Source organism: Xyrauchen texanus, chromosome 31 (assembly GCF_025860055.1).
Source record: "Xyrauchen texanus isolate HMW12.3.18 chromosome 31, RBS_HiC_50CHRs, whole genome shotgun sequence".
In the NCBI taxonomy this organism is placed as follows: domain Eukaryota; kingdom Metazoa; phylum Chordata; class Actinopteri; order Cypriniformes; family Catostomidae; genus Xyrauchen; species Xyrauchen texanus.
In genome coordinates this window covers 8,221,999-8,244,149 of record NC_068306.1, presented here as the reverse complement: position 1 = coordinate 8,244,149, position 22,151 = coordinate 8,221,999, and the positions used below count along the sequence as shown (strand labels likewise).

The following is a 22,151-nucleotide window of genomic DNA, read 5'->3' as shown; positions in this document are numbered from 1 at the left end:
GGATAATCAAATAAAATCAGCCAAGACCTCAGAAAATAAACCATTGTTGACCTCCACAAGTCTGTTTCATCCATGGGAGCAATTTCCAAATTCCTGAAGGTACCACGTTCATCTGTACAAACAATAGTACACATGTGCGTACACCATGGGACTACGCAGCCATCATACCGCTCATGAAGGAGACTCATTCTGTCTCCTAAAGATTAATGTACTTGTGAAAAGTGCGAAAAGTGCAAATCAATCCCAGAACAACAGCAAAGGACCTTGTGAAGATGCTGGAGGAAACAGGTGGACGAGTATCTATATCCACAGTAAAACGAGTCCTATATCAACATAACCTGAAAGGCTGCTCAGCAAGGAAGAAGCCACTGCTCCAAAACTGCCATAAAAAGCCAGACTAAAAAAATCGAACTGTTTGGCCATAATGACCATCGTAATGTTTGGAGGAAAAAGGTTGAGGCTTGCAAACCAATGAATACCATCTCAGCTGTGAAGCATGGGGGTGTCAGCATTGTGTTGTGGGTGTGCTATGTAAACTTCTGACCCACTGGGAATGTGATGAAAGGATTAAAAGCTGAAAAAATGATCTCTTCTATTATTCTCATATTTCACATTCTTAAAATAAAGTAATGATCCTAAATGACCGAAGACAAGGAATGTTTCTATGTATGTGCCTATGCTAGTTATATAGTATCCTTCAAATAAGTAAGCACTATATAAACTATAAGTGAAATACACATTATACACAAATGCATAATATCTAGCACATACAATATTTTACTCTAGAAAACTGTTGCATTGACTATAGTATATGCACTATATAAACTATATTGTACGCACTAGTATACTATCAAATGAATATATAGTAATATAGTACAGTATACAATAGTATAAAGTGAACATATATCGCAATGAATATCTAGCATAGGCACATACAACACTCTGTATATCATACTATGAAACATTGTTGCATGCACTATATAAACTAATGGAGTACAATGTACATGAATAATGGAACCATACCATATTACGTCTAAGGCACAATACAACATGGTACCGCCACACAGTATTTAGGGTGATGGTGTCTATGACCAAGAATGGCCTCAAGGCACAAGGTCTATTCACTTTAATCGTCCTTGAACTGCAACTGTTCACGGCATTAAACTGATATGCCGTCATGAGGAGCTGCAGATCTGACACCCACAGAACGTCCCTCACGCGCGGCGGTGATATCAGCTCAAACTCACCTGATGCAGAGTCTCCGCCGGCAGCTGCGACGCCCGGAACAGCTCCGCCACCTTCCCCGCCGCTGGTTTGCCTGTGCTGTCGGGCTGGCAGAGCGCGTAGAGCCCCGAGTAACATCTCTGCTCAGTGTCGCTCAGGGAAATGAAGGTCCCTCCGGTGCCCGCGGTAGCTCCCTGATCCATCCCCGCGCGCACAGCAGCACACGCCGGATCTCCAGACGCACGCGCGGCCCCTCCGTGGCCCTGTGGCGGAGGGCGGCGCGTCTTCTCTGCGGTACTCTAATACATTTTACACACAAACTCAACTGAAGATAAACTCTGCTGATACTCGCTCTCTGTGTGTGAAGTACCACATCCAGCCGCACGGAGGCGCCACACAATAACTCTTTGATTAATTATTATATAAACCATTTTTAGATTATTTTGGAACATTTTGTTAATATTTAGAATTATATTAAATATTGTTATTTAAATTTATATTTCATTTAGAATTATTTTTTTAAAAGTTTAAATATATTTGGTATTTTTCTTATTTATTTATTTTCCCTAAATGTATGAGGGTATTTGACAAATGAGATTAGTAACTAGTTTAAAATGTGTTTGTAGAAATGTAATCTTCGTGTTCATGTTGGTTTCATATATCTTCTGAAACATTTACGGTATAGCATTTTCTACAAATAAAATTAATTAAATGAATTTTAATTTTCAAGTGGTGTAACCGTTAAGTAAAATTTATAAAAAAATGATTTCCTTACTTCTTGAATACACCTAAGTAAACATATTCATAAATGTAAAACAATTTTAAACAACCAATTTTTTAAGATACAAAATTATCATAAACTTTTGAGTCACAAATATCAAGAATGTTCTTTTGGAAAGTGACTTGAAAGATAAAAATATGAAAATATCTGAATTCCCACAGGCTAAAGTGTTCCTCTGTGTTTTATGTTTGTTTGTTTGTTTGTTTGCATGTTGTTTAAATCACCTGACTTCGATTAAGTGTGCAAACGTTTTTTATGTAATTCATACTTTAAATATAAAACACATTTTTATATTTTGTTTTATATATATTTTATATTTATTGTTTAATATAAAACAAAATATTACTATATTATTATATAAATTATTTTTTATTATTTATTTATTTAGTTTATTATTTAAAATTTGTTATGCCACCATTTCTATTTTTCTTTTTTTTTTACAAGAATTTCAGCATTTAATTATGTTTTCAGCTTTTTTTTATTATTTATTTATCTATTTATTTATTTATACTGTCTCTGGAAGTTTACACCGCTTAGACATTTTTGACACTGACCTCAAAACAGTTTTTTATGAATTGCATTTTTAATGAATTTTTGAAAAACTTAAAATGGCTGGAAATGTATTTTTTAAATAGTGTCACGTCATTGACCTATAAATAATTACACATGTTTAAACTGTGCTTCTTTTGAATGCCTTTTAATGCTAAATCTGACCAAACTGGTAGTTATTTTTTGTAGCACCATATTGTAGCTTAAATATATAAATATTAAGATGATGTAGGCTACATTTTCTAACAAGGATAAAGCAGGTCATCTTAAGAACATGCAGAACATTGTCCATTATAATAAAGACCTTTTCACCCATCACAAACTATGAATTACAATTTCAAGTATTCCAAGAGTGAATTTGGCTTGTCTTAATGTTTATATTTGCCTCTATGTCTGAGCTTTCTGAAGATCAAATGAACAAGATCGCACAAAATACACAAAGTTGACAGCACACAATTTAGGGTCATACCTTTGGCCATGTACATATTGGCGGTCCCCTGATAAATTCAGGTAAGAAATAGCTAAGAGATTGAGTAAACCTGGTTTCTTTATTACGTGATGAATTAACTACATTAAACGTTTGCACATTTTGCAGTGTCAGACAGTGGTTAACCATCAAACTCCTTTTTTGTCTGATTTGCTTTTTGTAGAAAAAAATTTATTTCAGAAAGTGGGAAGACAGAAGAAGCTGTTTGCTTCAATCAAAAACTTAAAACAATATAAAAAAGCAGCATGTCAAAAGCATCAAAGTGATTCTCATGCATATACTGAATATAGCCTATACATATTGATATCACTTCATACTGCAGTAAACAGCCTGTGTTTATTTATTGCATTGAAAGTACAGGTATTATTATGGAAAACAACTGCAAAGAGATGAAAACAACACAGGTTAAGGCAGGCACAGCTGCTGTTATGATGAAGAGAAATCACACATATTTTCATTCATATGTGCTCATAGACCTCTGAGCAAACATGAGAGCTGTTTACACTCCCACACTATCTCACTTGATTTTTCACAGCAGTGCACACTCAAAGCAGGGCGAGCGAGCAGCTCCCCTTTTAAATTCACATTTTTGGTCTTGCCTTACACTTTCTAGCTGCTTAGAAGACTATACTATTAGAAATGTTAATCATTTTAACAGAATATATATATATAATCTATAGTTATATATGTATACATATATGCTACATTTTAAAATGTTAATTGGTGCACTACCTTACCTTACTGTGATACGTCTTGCTCTCTTTGTGAAGGAGGAAGCGGGAGCCAGATTGTGGCAGGGCGGAGGGCGGGGCCGGGTCGTGATCATACACACCCAGTCCCGTATTAGGCTAATCAAGCCTCCCGAGAGGGATAAAGGTCGACTGCAGAGGATCGTGCGGGAGAGAGAGATAGTTTACGGACATGTCCGTCATGTGTGTTTGTGTCCTTGTTTTAAGTTTTATATTAAACCATTATTTATATTGTCAAGCCGGTACTCGCCTCCTCCTCCATTGATCCCTTTACACAGATAAACAATCCATGTGAGACTTTATTTTTTAATACATTTCAGTATAACAGTTTGCTTTTCAGAAATCAATGCACGCACGCACGCACGCACGCGCGCACACACACACACACACACACACTCACCTGTGTGCATCTCTCTCCCTCCTCCAGGGGTCTCCTCCGTGGACAGTCAATCCGTGCATCTTATCTCGTGGTTCGCTGTGTATGACACCGTGGTAACTCACAGCATGTGGAGGCTCATGCTACTCTCCGCGATCCACGCACAACTTACCATGCGCCCCGTTGAGAGCGACAACCCCTAATCACGACCATGAGGAGGTTATCCCTTGTGATACCCTCCCTTCAACCTGGGCCAATTTGGTTGCTAAGGAGACCTGGCTGGAATCACTCAGCACACCCTGGATTCAAACTCGTGACTCTAGGGGTGGTAGTCAGCGTCAATACTCGCTGAGCTACCCAGGCTCCGGCTTTGACGTTCTTGACATGTTAATTGCCCAAGTGTGTGGAGTTTTGCTCTCAGGTCAAGAATGGATTTAATTTTATTTTGGCTGTTTGAAGGTCCCTCCTGCCAATTTTCCCATAGGACGTCGAGCACACCACGCGGTTGACGGCCGTACAATAATTCAAATGGGGAGAACCCTGTGGAAGCTTGCGGGACCTCTCGTACTACAAATAATAGGGGTGCAAGCCACTTGTCCCAATTTCGAGCATCTTCGTGGACAAACTTAAGAATCATATTATTTAGGGTCTGATTAAATCGTTTGACCAAACCATCCATTTGGGGGTTGTAAACATGGTCAGAATCTATTTAATCCCCAATATTTCGTAAAGTTTGCGTAGTGTACGTGACATAAATCTAGTGCCCTGATCAGTGAGGATTTCTTTCAGAATCCCAACTCGGGAGATAATTCTGAAGAGTACATCTGGAGAGGAACGTCTGGGGAGGCGGCGCCGTAGAAGGCTCGAGGGGCGGAGCCCTGGAAGGCTCGAGAGTACTAGCAGAGACTGGGGAGAAGGTGCCCTCTTCCTTCTCCTTCTCCTTCGGCCAGCAGGAGGCATGGTCATGGGGACTGTCGAGGCTACAGGTGCTGGCACTGACTCTGGGATGGTTGAGGTTACAGGTGCTGGCTCTGGCTCTGTGATGGGCGAGGCTGCGGGCGCTGGCTCTGGGACGGACAAGGCTGCAGGCACCGGCTCTGGGACGGTCGAGGCTACAGGCGCTGGCTCTGGCTCTGGGACGGTCGCATGTGTGAGCTCTGGTTCGCTGAACGTGGAAGGCAGAGCCATGGAAGGTTCTGTGGACAGAGCCATGGAAGGCGGAGAAGCCTTTCCTCTTCTCCTCCTCCTCCGGGCGGACGAGGCTGAGCACGCTGGCTCTGGGAAGGACGAGACTTCCAGCGCGTCGGCAGTGGCAGGCGTGGCCGTTGGCTTGTTGGCCGTGGCCGTTGGCTCGTTGGCCGTGGCAGGCATGGAGGGACGAGCCATGGAAGGCTGGGGGGTGACCACCGTGGGAGGAGAGGTGAAGTCCTCTTCCTCAACACCCACAGTGAACGGTTAGCCGCTAACTCGCAGAGTCTCCTCCACGAAGTCTAGGAGCGTCCAACAAGGGGTCAACGGTGGCAACAGATCCCTTAATGACTCGTTGAGGTTTCCCCTGAAGAACGCCACAACGGAATACTCGGGGAGGTCCGCCACATTTGCCAGCTCCAGAAACTCACGAATATGATCCTCCAAAACTTGTAGTTTGCCTGGTGAACTGCTAGATCCATATTGCGGTCGGTTGTTCTGTTATGGATCTAAATGCAGATTTTTAATGAATGAGCAAAAGGTAAACAGGATAACTAAAAATAAAACAACACAGGATACAAACAAAACATCCACGAGGGGAAAACACATATAAACATGAGAAACATCCACAGAGAACACGGGCAGGAGAAACATCGAGGACAACCATAACATTCAATAACCAACAATGAATGAACAAACAACAGGGCTTAAATACACAGGGATGATGAGTAAATTAAACACAGGTGGAAACAATGACACTGGCAGTGATGAGGGCAGGGGATTATGAGAAGTGTAGTTCGGGACAGGTGACAGGGGAGAAACACTGAGCAGACAACTGGGAATCATGACAAATGCAAACACAAAACACCATCAGAGTAATACATATTACACAAAAAAATGCAATAAACCTTAACTAAACAACATAAAATGTAACATAAAACACCTCAATGTACATAACTGATTTTAGAAATAAGAAGAAACATAAATATGTCAATAAAATATAATCAAACTTGATGGGTCATGCAGGGACTTCTGGGCATGCCCAATTATAGTGTTTCCACCATAATTTATCAAACGTTAATCGTAAAAGAACATTTATTGTCTTCCTAAACGAAATATATTTTTTTCATTAACTACAAAGTTTAATAATAAAACTACAAAAATTGTACTTTATACGTTTTTCACAGTATTTATTTATTTTTACATCATTTTACCCTAAAATTGCATGTATTGTATTGTTAAATAAAATATAATTTGTCACTGTTTATGGTAAGGTAACAATCAATTATGCAATTCATTTTTTGCTGAAGCATTTTTACTTTGAAGTTTAAAAAAAAAACAATTTTTGTGTTTTTTTTATTTTACAGTACATTTAACAGGATAGTTTTACAGTATGAATATATTATGTTTCTTCAACAGGACTAGTCACTGCTTAAACATTAAGCTGCTGCGTCCAGCCCTCTGTAATGGTTTATAATCTCTGACCACTGAATTCATCAGCATATGTAATAACAAGACTGATATTGTGTTGTTCATCCAGATAAAGACATGCTAACTGGAATTCTTCTTTTGATATTGCTGCCTCCCATGGTAGCACAGGATCTCTGTAAAGGTAAAACATTTCACGATTACCCAGGAACAATCTATTTCACTGTTCATTCTGAAATTGAGCATAAGTAGTGTGTGCATGAAAAGTGAAATTGTCATATCAGTGCACAAAGAACAGGAAGTCCACTGTTCTACACAACAAGTGAATATTTCTGTATTTAAATGAACTCTCTCTTTGTAGATGGCAAAGACGGATATAAAGTTCGAATCAGCCTCAAGACGGCCCTGGGAGATAATGCTGTGGGTTTTGGTTTTGTTTATCTCCTCACAATTGAATTTGATGTCAATATCCCATTCAAAACTCTGATATATGGCATTGGCGGGCAGACATATTATGGTTTTCTCTGATATACAAATATTTCTATGTTCTAAATCTGTTTAATAAAAAAAAAACCCTGGGTCTTGAAATTGCAATAAGTTCAAGAAACACCTTTACATATTTATTTACTATATATATATAATTATATACACAAAGCTTTCATTACATTTATTTTTCTTCTAGTGTTGTTTTGTTTGTATATTTTTCAAATGCACTTTTTAAACGGCAGCTGACCTGCAGAAAGTCCTTTCAATGCCTATGCACTGTATATATGTGTAAATGTGACTTTGAAAATGTCTGTGTGTGTATTATACATGTATTTCCTGCCATACATCAGACTTCTATATTTATGTATTTATTTATTTTCCATGCATATTGATCTATGTAATTTATTAAATATGCATCTGTTATTCTCTCAGTACAAGTGGAATGCGAATGAGATGTTCTTCTTCAGATCGACTCGGCATTTGCGATGAGGAGTTTCTTCAATCAAGAGATGTATGAGTGAGTAAACCGCCGCACTCCCACCCACGAGCAGGTGACACACTAAACAAAAGATAATCAATGCACAGTGGCCAATTTAAGTCTGTTTTTGTGATGCCCATATTGAAGTGTGAGCAGAGTGATTTGACCACAGCCGATGAGTAAGAGCTGACAACTGTGATAGTCAAATCTGTTTATTTGTTGTGTGTGTATGTGTGTGTGTGTGTGTGTGTGTGTGTGTGTGTGTAGTGAAAGCTATAAAAAAAAGCTGAAGGTAACAGATAGAGAGACAGTCAGACTATAGAATACATTTGTCATGTCTTTAGAATATCAGTATGCTTTGCTTTGTCAAGCCATCATAATGAGTACAGTTACATGCACTCCAATTCACTCATTATTACCAAAAATCAGACAATGCAAGAAAACCGCATTAATATAAGATTTGAAATCATCAGGCTCTGCTTTTGACATCAAAACATAACAGTTTGTGCTCCACCGAAAAAAGCAAGTCATACAGGTTTGGAACAACATGAGGGTGAGCAAATGAAGACAGAGGTTTCATATTTGTGTAAACTATTCCTTTAATACATCAAAGTCCTTCTAGACCTCAGAGCAGCTTTTCACACTGCCTGCCATAATATTTTCCTCACCTGCCTATCAGCCATTGGCATCACTGGCAAGTGACAGTTCTCCTCTGGCTAACATCCTATCTTAGCGAAAAATAGCAATTTTCTTCCATTGAGAAACCGAGATCATGTGCTGTTCTGGTCTGACGGGTTGTTCAGGTTCAGTTCTGGGCCCTTTATAAGCCTCCCCTTGGGCAAATAATTTGGTAGCATGGACTCAGACTTCATAGCTATGCTGCTGACAGGCAAATCTATATCAGCTGCCAGACCAGGGCAATATTTTTTCTTACCCGTTTGCCTCTGTGGTTTAATATTGTTTCTGTGACCTCGCCCTGTGATGAATTTTGTTTCTTTATTGTATTCATTTTTCTTGAAGCGTCCTTGGGTTTTGAAAGGGAACATAAATAATATATATATATATATATATATATATATATATATATATATATAGTAGTAAAAATAATAATAGTAGTTTTAGTACTCTTACTATGCATCATACTTAGCATTAGGGATTTGAACAAGCCTTTAAAATTGACCTTCAGTTAACTCTCCCCACACCATTTGTTAGAGACAAATACAAATCATGTGGATTGTTAAGGAGAGGTATGCTATTACTTCTCTAAGCAATCGGACTTACGCACTATTTGCACCTGGTAGATGATAAAACTGGCAAAAAAAAGAAAAAATTCCTTACACTTGAATTGAAGAAAAGTACAAGCCATGTCTATTGACCAGAATAAGTGGGCTCGTTTTAATCAGCAACAACCTAGCAACCACCCAGAACATCCGAGCAACCACATAGCAATGCCCTGGCAACCACCTAGAACACCCTAGCAAGTACATAGCAATAGACCTTATTCATGCTAGCACCATCTTTTTTAATGGGAGTGACAAGAAGGCTGTGAGGGATAGACTTTCAGTCTCTTCAATGGCACGGACAGCAGTAGAAAGCTGTATAAAGCTCCTAGATCACATCTGATTTTCTACAGCTCAAGTTATCTGAAGTTTTTTGTTTACTGAATGTTCTTGGACAGATAATTTATCAATGTTTAGTCCATGGAACGATACAAAAACACTTTAAACTGCAGTACAGCCCATTGAAGAGACTGTAAGTCTCACAGCCTCATTGTCATTCCCATTAAAAATCAAAGATGGCGCTAGCGTGAATAAGGTCTATGCCCTAGCAACCACCTAGAACACCTTAGCAATCACATAGCAAAGCCCTAGAAAACAACCAGAACACCCCACCGACCACACAAACCACCCTTGGAACTATATAGCAATGCCATGGCAACCACCCAGAACACCCTAGCAACCACATAACTTTGCCCTGGCAACCACACAGAACACCCTGTAGCATCCACACAGAAATGCTCTGGCAACTACAGAGAACACCCTGTAGCAACCACATGGTAATGCCAAACTACACAGAAAACCCTAAAAACCACATAGCAATACCCTAGAAACAAACCAGATCACCCTAGCAACCACATAGCAATACCCTGACAAACACCCAGAACACCCTTGTAACCAAAATGCCCTAGAAAACACCCAGAACACCCGTAGCAACCACATAGCAATGTCCTAGCGATCACCCAGAACACTCTAGCAACCACATAACAATACAATGGCAACCACCAACAACACCCTTGTAACCAGAATGCCATAGAAAACACCCAGAACACCCTTGCAACTACATAGCAATGCCCTAGCTTTTACTTTTACAATGCCCTGGTAACCACCTAGAACAATCTAGCAATGACATAGCAACAACTTGGCAACCACCCAGAACACCACTGTAACCATAATGCCCTAGAACACACCTAGAACACCCTAGCAACCACATAACAATGTCCCATCTGTCACCCAGAACACCATAGCAACCACATAACAATACAATGGCAACCACCAAGAACACCCTTGTAACCAGAATGCCATAGAAAACACCCAGAACACCCTTGCAACTACATAGCAATGCCCTAGTTTTTACTCAGAACACTCTAGCAACAACATAGTAACTCCCTGGCAACCACCCTGAACACTCTTGTTACCCCAATGCCCTAGAAAACATAGCAACCACATAGCAATGTCCTAGCTCTCACCCAGAAGAACACCACCATGGCAACACCAACAACAACCAAGAATTGTGATGACTAGATTTGCACAAGTAAACACCACTCATATTTTCCTCTAAAAATGTGAAGATTTAGTTATTTATAACATTCACAATTTAAAGCGGCTATCTAGTGAATTAAAGAGTTGAGACTATGATTATATACATACAATTGGTATGATGAGTTATTCACATCACTGTTATTGACTTCACAGATCATTTACGTAAAGCAACTTTCAAATGGAAATCTTTAAGAATCTACTTTTTAATGAGACAATAGCCATGCTTTGAAACCCAGCAGAGTTATAGAAAAATCGCAGGTCAGGCTAGGATGCTGTCATCTAAATGCTATTTCTCTAAATGACTGAAGATGTGCATCAGAATAGATAACATTTTACTGCAAGGTTTTCTGTCCTGTGTTGACAAATGTATTATTTAAACAGGAAGCTTGGGCGGGACATATTGTTGGACTCCTCCCTTTTAATATCTAGCAAGTATTTTATATTCTGCATGTCTTTCCAAACCTGTCTTTCTTCCATGGAACAGAAATGAAGAGGGTGAGCCAATCATGAGGTGGTATAAAGCTTGCCTGATTAATTCAGTTAGTTTAACTACAGGGTAGTGTAGACATTAATGGGTCAAGGGAAATCAATTATGGTTAAGCCCTCCCAGCTAGATATCGGTCCCATAACGATCGTGAAATCTCATAGCTGGTATGAAGCAGAAGCGTCAGGATTTGGGTTGTGAAAGAACTGCAGTATTGATTGATGTCAGCGTACTGGATATGAAGCATGTGGTTCTTTTGTGCTGTCATCATGTTACATTGATGACATGGTGTGCCTGTGGATGAGTGCATGTGTTTGATTCGTAGTGGTTGCTTACAATATGTGACGTGAATCCATGTTCATTGATCCTTCAATACATGATGTAGGGGTGTGTGTGTGTGTAGCTGTTTTCTGTTCCAGTGCACTGATGTCCACAAGAAGAAAAAAAGTTGTTTGTAAGCATTGCTGTGATATTGCAATCAAAACAAGAAAATAACAAAAATCCTTTATAAACGAAAGTATATTTTTGGTGTATTTAAAAAAATAAAAAACATGAAATATATCAAGAACATTTTCTTTAGTTTATACTTTTATAGTATTGTTAATATATATATATATATATATATATATATATATATATATATATATATATATATATATATATATCTCCATGTAAAGCAGTTCAGTGGAAAGTAGGAGGCGAGAACCGACTTGACAATATAAATAATAGTTTAATGAAGAAATAAACTAAAAACACACAAACACTCTCTCTCTCGCGAACCATCGTCACCAGCCGCCTTTATCCCTCGCATGCCCCCATCAGGCTGACTGGGGACCGTGCGTGCATTGTTCCAGGCCGGCCCAGCCCTCCTCCGCTGTTCACTCCTCCTGGCATTGCCTCAGGCTGGGGAGCCCTCCTCCACTCTTCAATATCCCTCTAAACTCAAACATTTCATGTACGCCTACGAGAGTCCCCGCAACAACTTTGCCGTTGGATTGCTCAAGGGGTTTCTATACAAATTGTGTGAGACAGAATAACATAACAGAAAATAATCTATGATATAAACTCCAGACAATAGGCAGAATAAACACAAAGAACTTGTAGATTAATTCACAAAACTGTCTTGAAGGTGTGATCCTACAAAACTCCAGCCGCTAGCGGAACCAGCACAAAAAGAAAAGATCTGTTCAGTTTCCTCGGACAGTCAAACAAATGTTCAGTTAGCCAGCTGTTCATGAGTGCAGCAGATGACCTAATCCATCCAATTACCTGCAAAATATATTCCACAAAACAAACTCCAGCACAAAAAGAAACAAAAAAGGTGCCCAGCTTCCTCGGACAATCAAGTCTATGTTCGGCGAGACATCTCACTTGGAGACATTGTGAGAAACACACCATGACATCCTCAGTCCATGAATTTTATGAAAGACAGTGCTTGTTGTGGGCATGTAGATATTTTGCGGCCATCCTGAGTATCCATTCTCAATTTGGCCGGGAACATCAGTGCAAAAGCGATCTTCCGTTGATGTAAGAGTTTCTTGCATTCCTTGAATCGATCTTGTCTGGGAACAAGTCTGGGAACAAGAAAATGCTGTAATTCTTCCAAGAAAGCTTCCTTTTGCTCCTCGCCTCACGCAATACGAGATCTTTATCAGATGATCTCAGAACTTTTGCCAGAATTGATTGGGGCCTGTCTCCCCCAGCGGATCTGCGAGCCGGGACTCTGTGAGCTTGCTCAAGTTCCAGCTTATGGCCTGTTCTGTCGAGCAGACTCGGGAAGAGCTCGTCTAGGAATTTTACCATATCTTGGCCCTCCTTATGCTCAGGAATTCCAACAATTGGGATGTTGTTTCGCCTATTACGATTCTCCAAATCCTCCTGTTTTTCCCAAACACGTTGCAAGTCTGTCCCGGACGCTAGCGGGTTAGCAGCTAATTTCCTCTCTAATGACTCCATATAATCGATCCGTCACTCGACATCCCCAATTCTTGTAACCAACTCAGAGCATTTAGTTTCCATTGTAGTAATCGATAAATGTATTACAGCAAGATCCTCTAAGTCAGCAACAACTTTCGTTAACATCACAGACATGCTCGCCATTAGCCGTTGAATTTCTCTGGTCTGCAGGCCTGTCAGAGGGTTTAGCTTGAGCACATAAGTCTACAGAGCCCACAGATTTTGAATTCTTTGCCAAGTTAACTTCAAAGAACAGATATGTAGCAGGGTGTATCGAATCTCACCGGTTTCTAACATAAAAATAATTAAAAACTAGCAAAGGGCACAGAGCTCGCCATTTACACGTCTGACTCTCACATGGCGTCAAGTGACCTCATCTTAAAAATATTCTTAATTTTTCCTGATATAATTTGGATAATGTTTGTATATTTAAACATGTTTTTTAACAATAAACAGTATACAAGTATAGCACACACACATAATGTATATATTCCTACATTTTACAATATATTTTGAAATATTATAAAACAAAATAAAAATCTTCTTCAACCATACTTCTTACAAATAAATGTTTCAAATATATTTTGTCAATTTTTTTTTGTTTTTGTTTTTTGCTTGGGATCCTGAGATACATGCATTTATTTGGTCTATCTTTGTCTTTTAGCATTTCAAACATTTTGGTGTGCAATGAGACACAAAGAGTGTCATTTGTGTTTGTGGTAACATCACCCGAGAATAAAACCCAGCTGATCCCTAAAAAGGATGTTGAGCGATCAATAAGGTGAGTCAACGCTCTGTGCTACAGGTTTATGGGTTTAGACTTTGTGTCCGAAAAGCTAACTAAACACTAGACTGCTCAATGTGATATGTTAAGTGTAAACATCTGTTACAATCTCTGAGCAACATTCTCAGACAGTATTCTAACTGTATTGATGATACATCCCAGTCTAGGTTGGGAAAACCATAACAAGAAGATTTTGGTTCCCCTCTTCAATCCCAGCACTCACAAATAGTCAAGTTTTTGGAAAGCGAAATAAGACATTAACTTGATTATAAATGATAAAGAATGCAAAAAGGCTTCAGGAGGGGGCAAAGGCCAAAATAACTTTCAACTAACTTTCCTAGACAAGAAAATGGAAATATACAAACGTACTCCAACTCCCTTTCTACCCAAAAACTATATTAAACAAAATGGCACCCACCTCCCTACAAATCCTACCAACGTAATCAGCCCAAGGCACAATTGACCTAGGACAATACCTTTTAACAGGCATGATGCAATCTCAAGCAATATACAACAAATTCACAAGAGAATATAACAGCACGTCTGAGCCAGGAGTGGGGAGACAGAAAATCTTCTTATTCCTCATTTTTTATGGCAGATCGCAACAAAACTTGTGCATTACTGCCACCAGAGCCAGAGACTCTAACCACTACCTCCCCCTAACCTCCAGTCACCGCTTCAGCCAGCGCTTCATGTTCAGCTCCTCTAGCTTTCACTCATAAACCTTCCTAGATCAGAGGGAGGGGGGAGAGGGGGGAAAATAAATAAATAAAATATTTACATATAAATTCATACCCACACACTCCTATATTTTTACTAGGGTTTTAATACTCTCATATCCTAATGACCTATATCTTACCAATTAGGCCTGCACACTCCAGAAATTTGAACAATACTGCCATTATATTCCCTCCTATTTTCAGATATAAAAGATTTTTGAATGAAATATCTTGTTCCCCATTTCTCCTCATCTCCTCTACTAGAATTACTCTTTCCTCTGTGCATCTTCCACAATGCATAATGACATGATCTACTGTTTCATTGATTCCACGCCATTCACAAAGCCCTGTTGGATGCTTGGATATTAATTGCAGTGTCTTATTTAGCCCTGTATGCCCCAGAGTCTTGATCAAATATTTTCCTCTCTTCTATTTCTACCAGAATTCCTTCCTTTCCCCACTTTTGGCTGTATTGGATACAAATGTCTTCCTTTAGCTTCAGTATCCCAATACTGCTGCCATCTTTGATACATTTCCTTTTTAATTTATTTTATTTCTGATCTACTATATGAGATATCCATTTCCACTTTTGTATCCTGTACAGCTTGTTTTGCCAGCTTACCTGCTATCTCATTTCCTTTCACTTTCCCTTTATTGATTCATATATTAAACAAATAAAAGCAAAACATATACAAACAGAATCAAACATAAGCCCCTCTTAAATTGCATAAGGCAAATCCTTGCATCTCTAGATGCATACTTTACAGTACATTTTTAACCATAATAGGGTTCAAAACAGTGTTACTATGAATGCAAACTTTAATACAGTGAAAACGATGATGAAATAATGGACTTAGATACATATATATATTAAAAAAAAGTTCTAGAATAAATCTTATTGACTGATGAAAAAACTGATAGTCCCTTCCAGATGGGTTCAAAAGTCTCCAAATATCTGCAAGACCACGATTTTTTACACATCTTGTGAATTGTCAATGTTGCTCTACTTTTGCTTCACTATGATCAAGGACTGAGTCCATCAATAGATTAAAGTCTCCTGCCAATATTATATCAGGAGGGGTGCCAGCGGCTTGCAACATCCATTCAAGATCTATAAAAAAGCCCTGATCATCATAAATATTAGCCAAAATCAAACTTTGCCCCTGAATTTTTGCTAAAACAATAATGACTCTTCCTAATTTATCTTTAATCTGTTTGAGACATTTGAATTGTAGAAGTTTACTTATCAATGTAATGACTCCCCTGCTCTTACTCAAGCCAGCACTAAAAAAACATGTCCACCGCATATCTTCCCACATTTTTCAGCTTCTTGTGGGGAAAGATGCGTTTCTTGAATAAACTCTATATCATTTCTTACATTTAAGAAAATAAATAACCTTCCTTATTTTTATGGGGCGCCCCAGCCCATTCACATTCCACGTGGAGAGAGACAATCCACTCATATTAACAGAAGCTGTACAGCTTGTTTTGCCAGCTTACCTGCTACCACATTCCCTTTCACACCCACATGTGCTGGAACCCACAAGAACTGTACCCTCACCCTTATCTGTTGCAACAAATATAATTCCTGGAGAATCTCCATTACATAATCTTGTCTTGTGTCAGACTGTTGGGCATCAATTCTTGAGAGAGCCGCACTGGAATCTGAACACACTACTACATCCTTTACACCCGTTTCATTAATCCATCTTAATGCCATCACAATTGCCATAATTTCCCCCTGTGAACACTGATAGCCTATCTGATATCCTTACCTTCCTTGAAATTTGCAATTTTGGTATTACAAATGCTATACCTACTTGGATTCTTTGATGTATCCGTATATATTTGATTTGAGTAATATGTCCATACTTTCTCCACAAATACTCCCTTACTCCGATTACCTCATGCGCACTCTGACCTTTTTGTCTACATACCAGTAGTGTTATATCTACTAGTGGTTGAGGCAAAATCCACAACAGAACATCTGGCAGGATCACTCTTGGTGTAATTCTAAAATCCTTTATACCCATCTCCTTTACTAAATCCCCTACCACCCATCCGAATCTATTAATTGCTTTCTTCCCATACTCCCAACAGTGATCTAATCATTTTATGGTGGGATGTGATTTTTCGTGTCCCTTAAGATTTTCCCAGTAGACCACTATCAACTGTTGTCTTGTTATTTGAAGAGGCATTTCACCTACTTCTACCTGTAATGCTGAAATTGGAGATGCTCCACAACAAATCCTTAATGCTTGTGCTTGAATTTGATCTAATTTAGCTAAATGAGTTTTAGCTGCAGATCCATAAACTATGCTTCCATAAACCATCACTGATCTATTTAGTGTTATGTATATGGTTTTTAATGCCAATATGTCCGTCCCCCAGTCTTGACCGGACATACACCTCATTATATTCAAAACTCTTTTATATTTCTCATCCATCTTCTCTATATGCCCCTTCCATGCGAGTCTGCTATCTAACCATATTCCAAGAAACCTTACCTTATTTACCCTTTCTAATGTCTGATTGTACAAATTCAATTTTAAATCGTTATCTATTCTTATATTAGTGAATAACACTGACTGGGAACCACTGAGAACTTAAAGCCTCACTTAACTGACCATTTCTCCAACTTATTCAATGCCCTTTGCATTTTCTGGACAATAAACTTTATTTTGGCACCTCTGTACCATAGAGCTCCATCATCCGCAAACAATGATCTTCAAATACGTTTATCCACCCCCGAGAGCACATCATTGATCATGATTATAAAAAGCAATGGACTAATATCACGTCCCTGTGGGGTTCCATTTTCTGACACTCCATTAGATGACATACATTCTCCCACTCTCACCTTAATCTTTCTTTCTATCAGGAAATGTTTAACCCAATTAAACATTCGCCCTCCTATTCCCAATTGTCTCAATTTCATCATCAATCATAAGCTTTCCCTATATCAAAAAACACTGTCACCACTGTTTCTTTATTCATCTAGACATAATACCTGATCCATCGTTCCTCTACACCCCCCAATCCACTCTTATTTGATGTAAAACTCTTCATAACTCTTAATACATGAATCTGTCAGTTATCATTTTTTCCAATACCTTACATAGATGAGATGTAAGAGCTATTGGCCTATAGTTTAATGGAACACTAGGATCTTTCCCTGGTTTCCTTACAGGCGGTACCATCGCTTCTTTCCAGATCTTAGGCAAAATCCCTTCTATCCAAATTCTATTTAAAAAATCTAAGACCACACCCACTGCATTTTCACTTAAATATTTCAACATACTATAGTTACTCCATCTTCTCCAGTTGCTGATTCATTCATTCTACTTAATGCTCGCTTTAATTCATTAATTTCATAAGGACCATCCATCAAATTGTCCATGGCCTCCATTCTATCCTTTAACTGCGGATATTTTTTTAAGAGTCTCTTCCCTTAATCTCCTACTGTCTTCTGACAAATGTTCAGAGCAGTTCACCTTTACAAATGCCTCTCGAAACATTGCTGCCTTTTCTTCATTGGTTACTGCTAATTCTTCTACTCACATCTTTAAGACTGGATATTCAAACTCCTTTCATCTTTTTAATCATACTCCATACCTCTTCCACTGGAGTGCGTTTCCCTATTTCACTTCAAAATGATTTCCAAAAATATCATTTAGCGTTTCTTACAACCCTTCTATCTTCTTCTTGAGCCTTTTTATATTCAATCAAATGTTGAAAATGATGTGTTGTTCTTACTCTTGTAAATGCTTTCCTTTTATTTCTAATAGCTTCATCACAATTTTTATTCCATCATGTGACTATTTTCATCTCCCTACTTCCTTTACTCTTAGGAAATGTAAGCTCAGCGTAGTTCTAGCGGGGAGACTAGCAGCTGTGCATCATCGTGAAAATTCTAGAGACTGTTGTGTGTGAAAATCCCAGAAGATCAGCAGCTACAGAAATACTCAAACCAGCCCGTCTGGCACCAACACTCATCTAATCAGCCAATCATGTGGTAGCAGTGCAGTGCATACAATCATTCAGAAACAGGTCAGGAGCTTCAGTTAATGTTCACATCAACCATCAGAATGGGGAAAAATGTGACCTCAGTGATTTGGAGCTTGGTTTGAGTATTTATGTAACTGCTGATCTCCTGGGATTTCCATGCACAACAGACTCTAGAATTTACCCTGAATGGTGCCAAAACGAAAAACATCCAGTGAGCATCAGTTCTGTGGATGGAAATGTCTTGTTGATGAGAGATGCCAACAGAGAATGGCCAGACTGGTTCAAACTGACAAAGTCTACAGTAACTCAGATGACCACTCTGTACAATTGTGGTGATGCTATGATGCAAAATGCTATGCTGAGATGCAGGTTGGCGCTGTTTTGGTAGTATGAGGGGGACCTACACAATATTAGGCAGGTGGTTTAAATGTGGTGACAGATCGATGGGGGTATATATATATATATATATATATATATATATATATATTCTAAAATATATTTCTTATTGGCAAGAAATTGCTATTTGTGAGTGAAGTTTCTATATACAGTTTTTAAAATATCATTATCCAACATAATTCATGAATGGAATTTATGGAAAGGAATGAAATGGGAATTCAATGGTCAAAAGGTGTGGGAACTATAATCTAATTATATTACTAGCATCTTTATTGTGCTAGATCCTAACACATTTCTCTCATTCCAGGCAGAGTAAGCATCGTAAACAATGCGTTCCTGTTGTCGGACATGAATCTGGAGTTTGTGGGATTCCCACCAACGCTCGCGGCCCCAATTACATACTCCACTCCGCCCTGGCTCATCGTGTTCGGAGTGGTGATGGGGGTTGTGGCTGTGGGTATTTTATTTTACTCATGTCCTCGATCACCAAATGGAGAAGGTAAGATGTGTGCATTTGTGTGCAAAAGTACTGAGAAATTATACTTTATATAGTTCACCCAAAAATGAAAAATCTCTCACTATTTACTCATCCTCATGTCATCCCAGATGTGTGACTTTCTTTCTTCTGCAGAACACAAATTAAGATTTTTTGAAAAATATCTCAGCTCTGTAGGGACATACGATGCAATTGAATGGGGGCCAGAACTTTTAACCTTCAAAAATCACATAAAGGCTGCACAAAAGTAATCCATAAGACTTGAGTGATTAAATCCATCTCTTCTGAAGCGACATTATAGACCATTTCAAGGACTGTTCGTTGGTGACGTCAAGTAACGTCATTGTCCCATGAACATTTCCTGCTTGTAAAAACAGAGAATATTTAGCGGAGATGGGCCACTTCTATTAAAAACAATTGGAGAAATTGGAACATCCAACGGTCAACCCATCTTGCAGGTAATATAGCCAATCACCTATTAGATACAGAAATCCCCTGTCAATTAACTCGAGAACACACATGCACATTAAATATACAAGACAGTATAGTTGCATTTTAACGTAATCTGAGGTAAAGATTACGTTAAATCCAATTGTGAAGTAACAACACACCCTTCCCGTGGATTATCATCGCCCTGCCTCGCGTGATGGGGCTCAAGTGATCTCAATGAAGAGCCTCATCACTGGTACCTTTAAACACCAAGCGTGCCTCTCCTAGGGAGACCGGTCTCTACCTGCTGGCGTCTTTACAAGTGCAGGAATGGAGCGGGGAGGGTCCAGTGTGGAACCCAGAACCCTGGCACGAGGTGGAGAACACATTGCACCTGAGGGGCCAGGATGCCGGGCCACTATTACCTTCAAGTGCCGAGGCCAAGGGAAGCTGGACCACTCAAGTGAAGCTGCACAGTGTTGTCAGATTTTAATGCTTATTTGAAATATGTTCTTTTATCTTAATCTTGACCAACTGTTTTGAAGATTTTCCCCATTCACATAGATAGGAGCTGACGTTTCATGCCGCTTGTTTACTTAGAAACATAGTTGCCCAAACTGCCCAAGAACGTTCCAAAAATGGTCACAGAGTGGACTGACTTCCCTTGAAAAAGAGACTTTGTTGAAAGGATCTGGAAATAGGTCTGGACTGTTCTAATTCTTTGTTTTTATTTACATTCTTGAACTGGTCTATAGGTGTGAAGAATTGGTTAGAATTGGTCTTTTTCATTTGTGTTCTGCAGAAGAAAGAAAGTCATAGATATCTGTGATGGCAACAGGGTGAGTAAATGATGAGAGAATTTTCATTTTTGGGTGAACTATTCCTTCAATATCCTTTAGATATGTTATTTAAATTGTTTGCATTCAAAAACACTTCCAGTTCGGCCACTGGAGGCATTGATTCAAACCTCTGTAAACTCCAATTTCAGCAGTAGAACATTCAACTTACTGTCTTCGAATTCACGGTGTGATCAGTCGGAAATTACACTTAAGTATAATGAGGTACAGTTACTAAATACATGCTCCTGGTCGCTTTTATCTCAGATTTCAATTGGTCGGTAACATTCTTTTGAAAATTAGGGTTAGGGTTACTTTGAAATGTGTTTTAAGTGAGGATTGTAGCTTAAATACTGTAACAGTATAAGGCCAGGCAAGGAGGGGGCAGGAACCGGCAGACCAGTCAACGTAAAGTTTAATGATATAAAATAACTAAATCCAACATAAAACATAAACACAGACACACGTGCAGCGCGGCCATGTGCGTCTCTATCTCTCTCTCGAACTGGCACCTCCAGCTAATCTTTATCCCCCTCCTGGCTGATTAGCCCGATTCAGGGCTTGCTGTGTGTCCTCACGGCCCAGCCCTCCTTCTCGTCACACTCCTCCATTGCCCGACTCAGGCTGGGGAAACCCCTGGCATAACGTACTCCCTTCCCCTCCAATCCTGGAAAAGGGGAGAGAGAAAAACTTGCCCGCTGGTTCCCGGACATGCTGTCGCCCGGTCCTCAACCGCTCCACTGCCCTATGACAGCTCGCTTCTCCCCCATCAGACAGCAGTGAGTCCTCTTGCCCCTGGCGGACGGAACCGCTCCTCCTCTTCTTCAATGGACGCAATGGTTCCTCTGTCCCCAGGCAGGCGGCTGCTCCTTTGGTGGACGGCAGCGGCAAGGACTTCGTGACAGCGCATCCCTCCTCCATGCTGGGTTTAATGTGTCCTCACGGCCCGTCCTGGACCTCCTCCTCGTCACAAATGCCTACAAGCAGTCCCTTATGTTTCCTTCCCTCTATTCTAATGTGACCTGTTTGTGACTCACCACAGAGCTAAAGATAAGGGTGTTGGTTCTGGTGAAGAGGAAGAGGCCAGACAAGTAATGCCCTAAGAGTACGGGACAGCAATTTCGAGCCTCGGAGAAAAAGATGGCGTCTGTAATCAAGGATTCACCAACGACGATCACATCACAAAACTGTAGAACCCATTCACTATCACTTCACCCCTCTAAGGTGCTTTTTAACATCACAAAGAAAATATGAATTTATCTTGTTTTGAGTTTTTTATTTTGTTGCAATATACATTATATAAGTTGGAGTTAAAGGCAAACACAAGAAGAAATTTAAGCTCATCAAAGCACCTCATCGAGTCTGTTATAGTTGCGCCGCCTCTACTGCCGTGACATCATCTTAAACGTGACACAAACTGACCAAAACAATAACTCGACCGCTAGCTGTTAGCTACTAGCTCATTGTGCTGCATAAAG

General features: G+C 39.4%; 1 protein-coding gene and 1 pseudogene across 3 annotated transcripts in view; one reads left to right on the top strand and one right to left on the bottom strand.

The window, feature by feature from the left end:
- Window positions 1-1,569, bottom strand: part of LOC127624812 (ralBP1-associated Eps domain-containing protein 2-like) — a 46,426-nt gene extending 44,857 nt beyond the window's left edge. For all 3 annotated transcript variants that reach the window (XM_052099747.1, XM_052099748.1, XM_052099749.1), the window contains exon 1: window positions 1,248-1,569. In XM_052099747.1, coding sequence (XP_051955707.1) covers window positions 1,248-1,427 — 180 coding nt within the window. In that variant the 5' untranslated portion in view covers window positions 1,428-1,569. The remainder of the gene's footprint in view (window positions 1-1,247) is intronic.
- Window positions 1,570-6,902: 5,333 nt separating this feature from the next.
- LOC127624847 (collectrin-like) lies at window positions 6,903-21,866 on the top strand (annotated as a pseudogene).
- The last annotated feature ends 285 nt before the right edge of the window (window positions 21,867-22,151 follow it).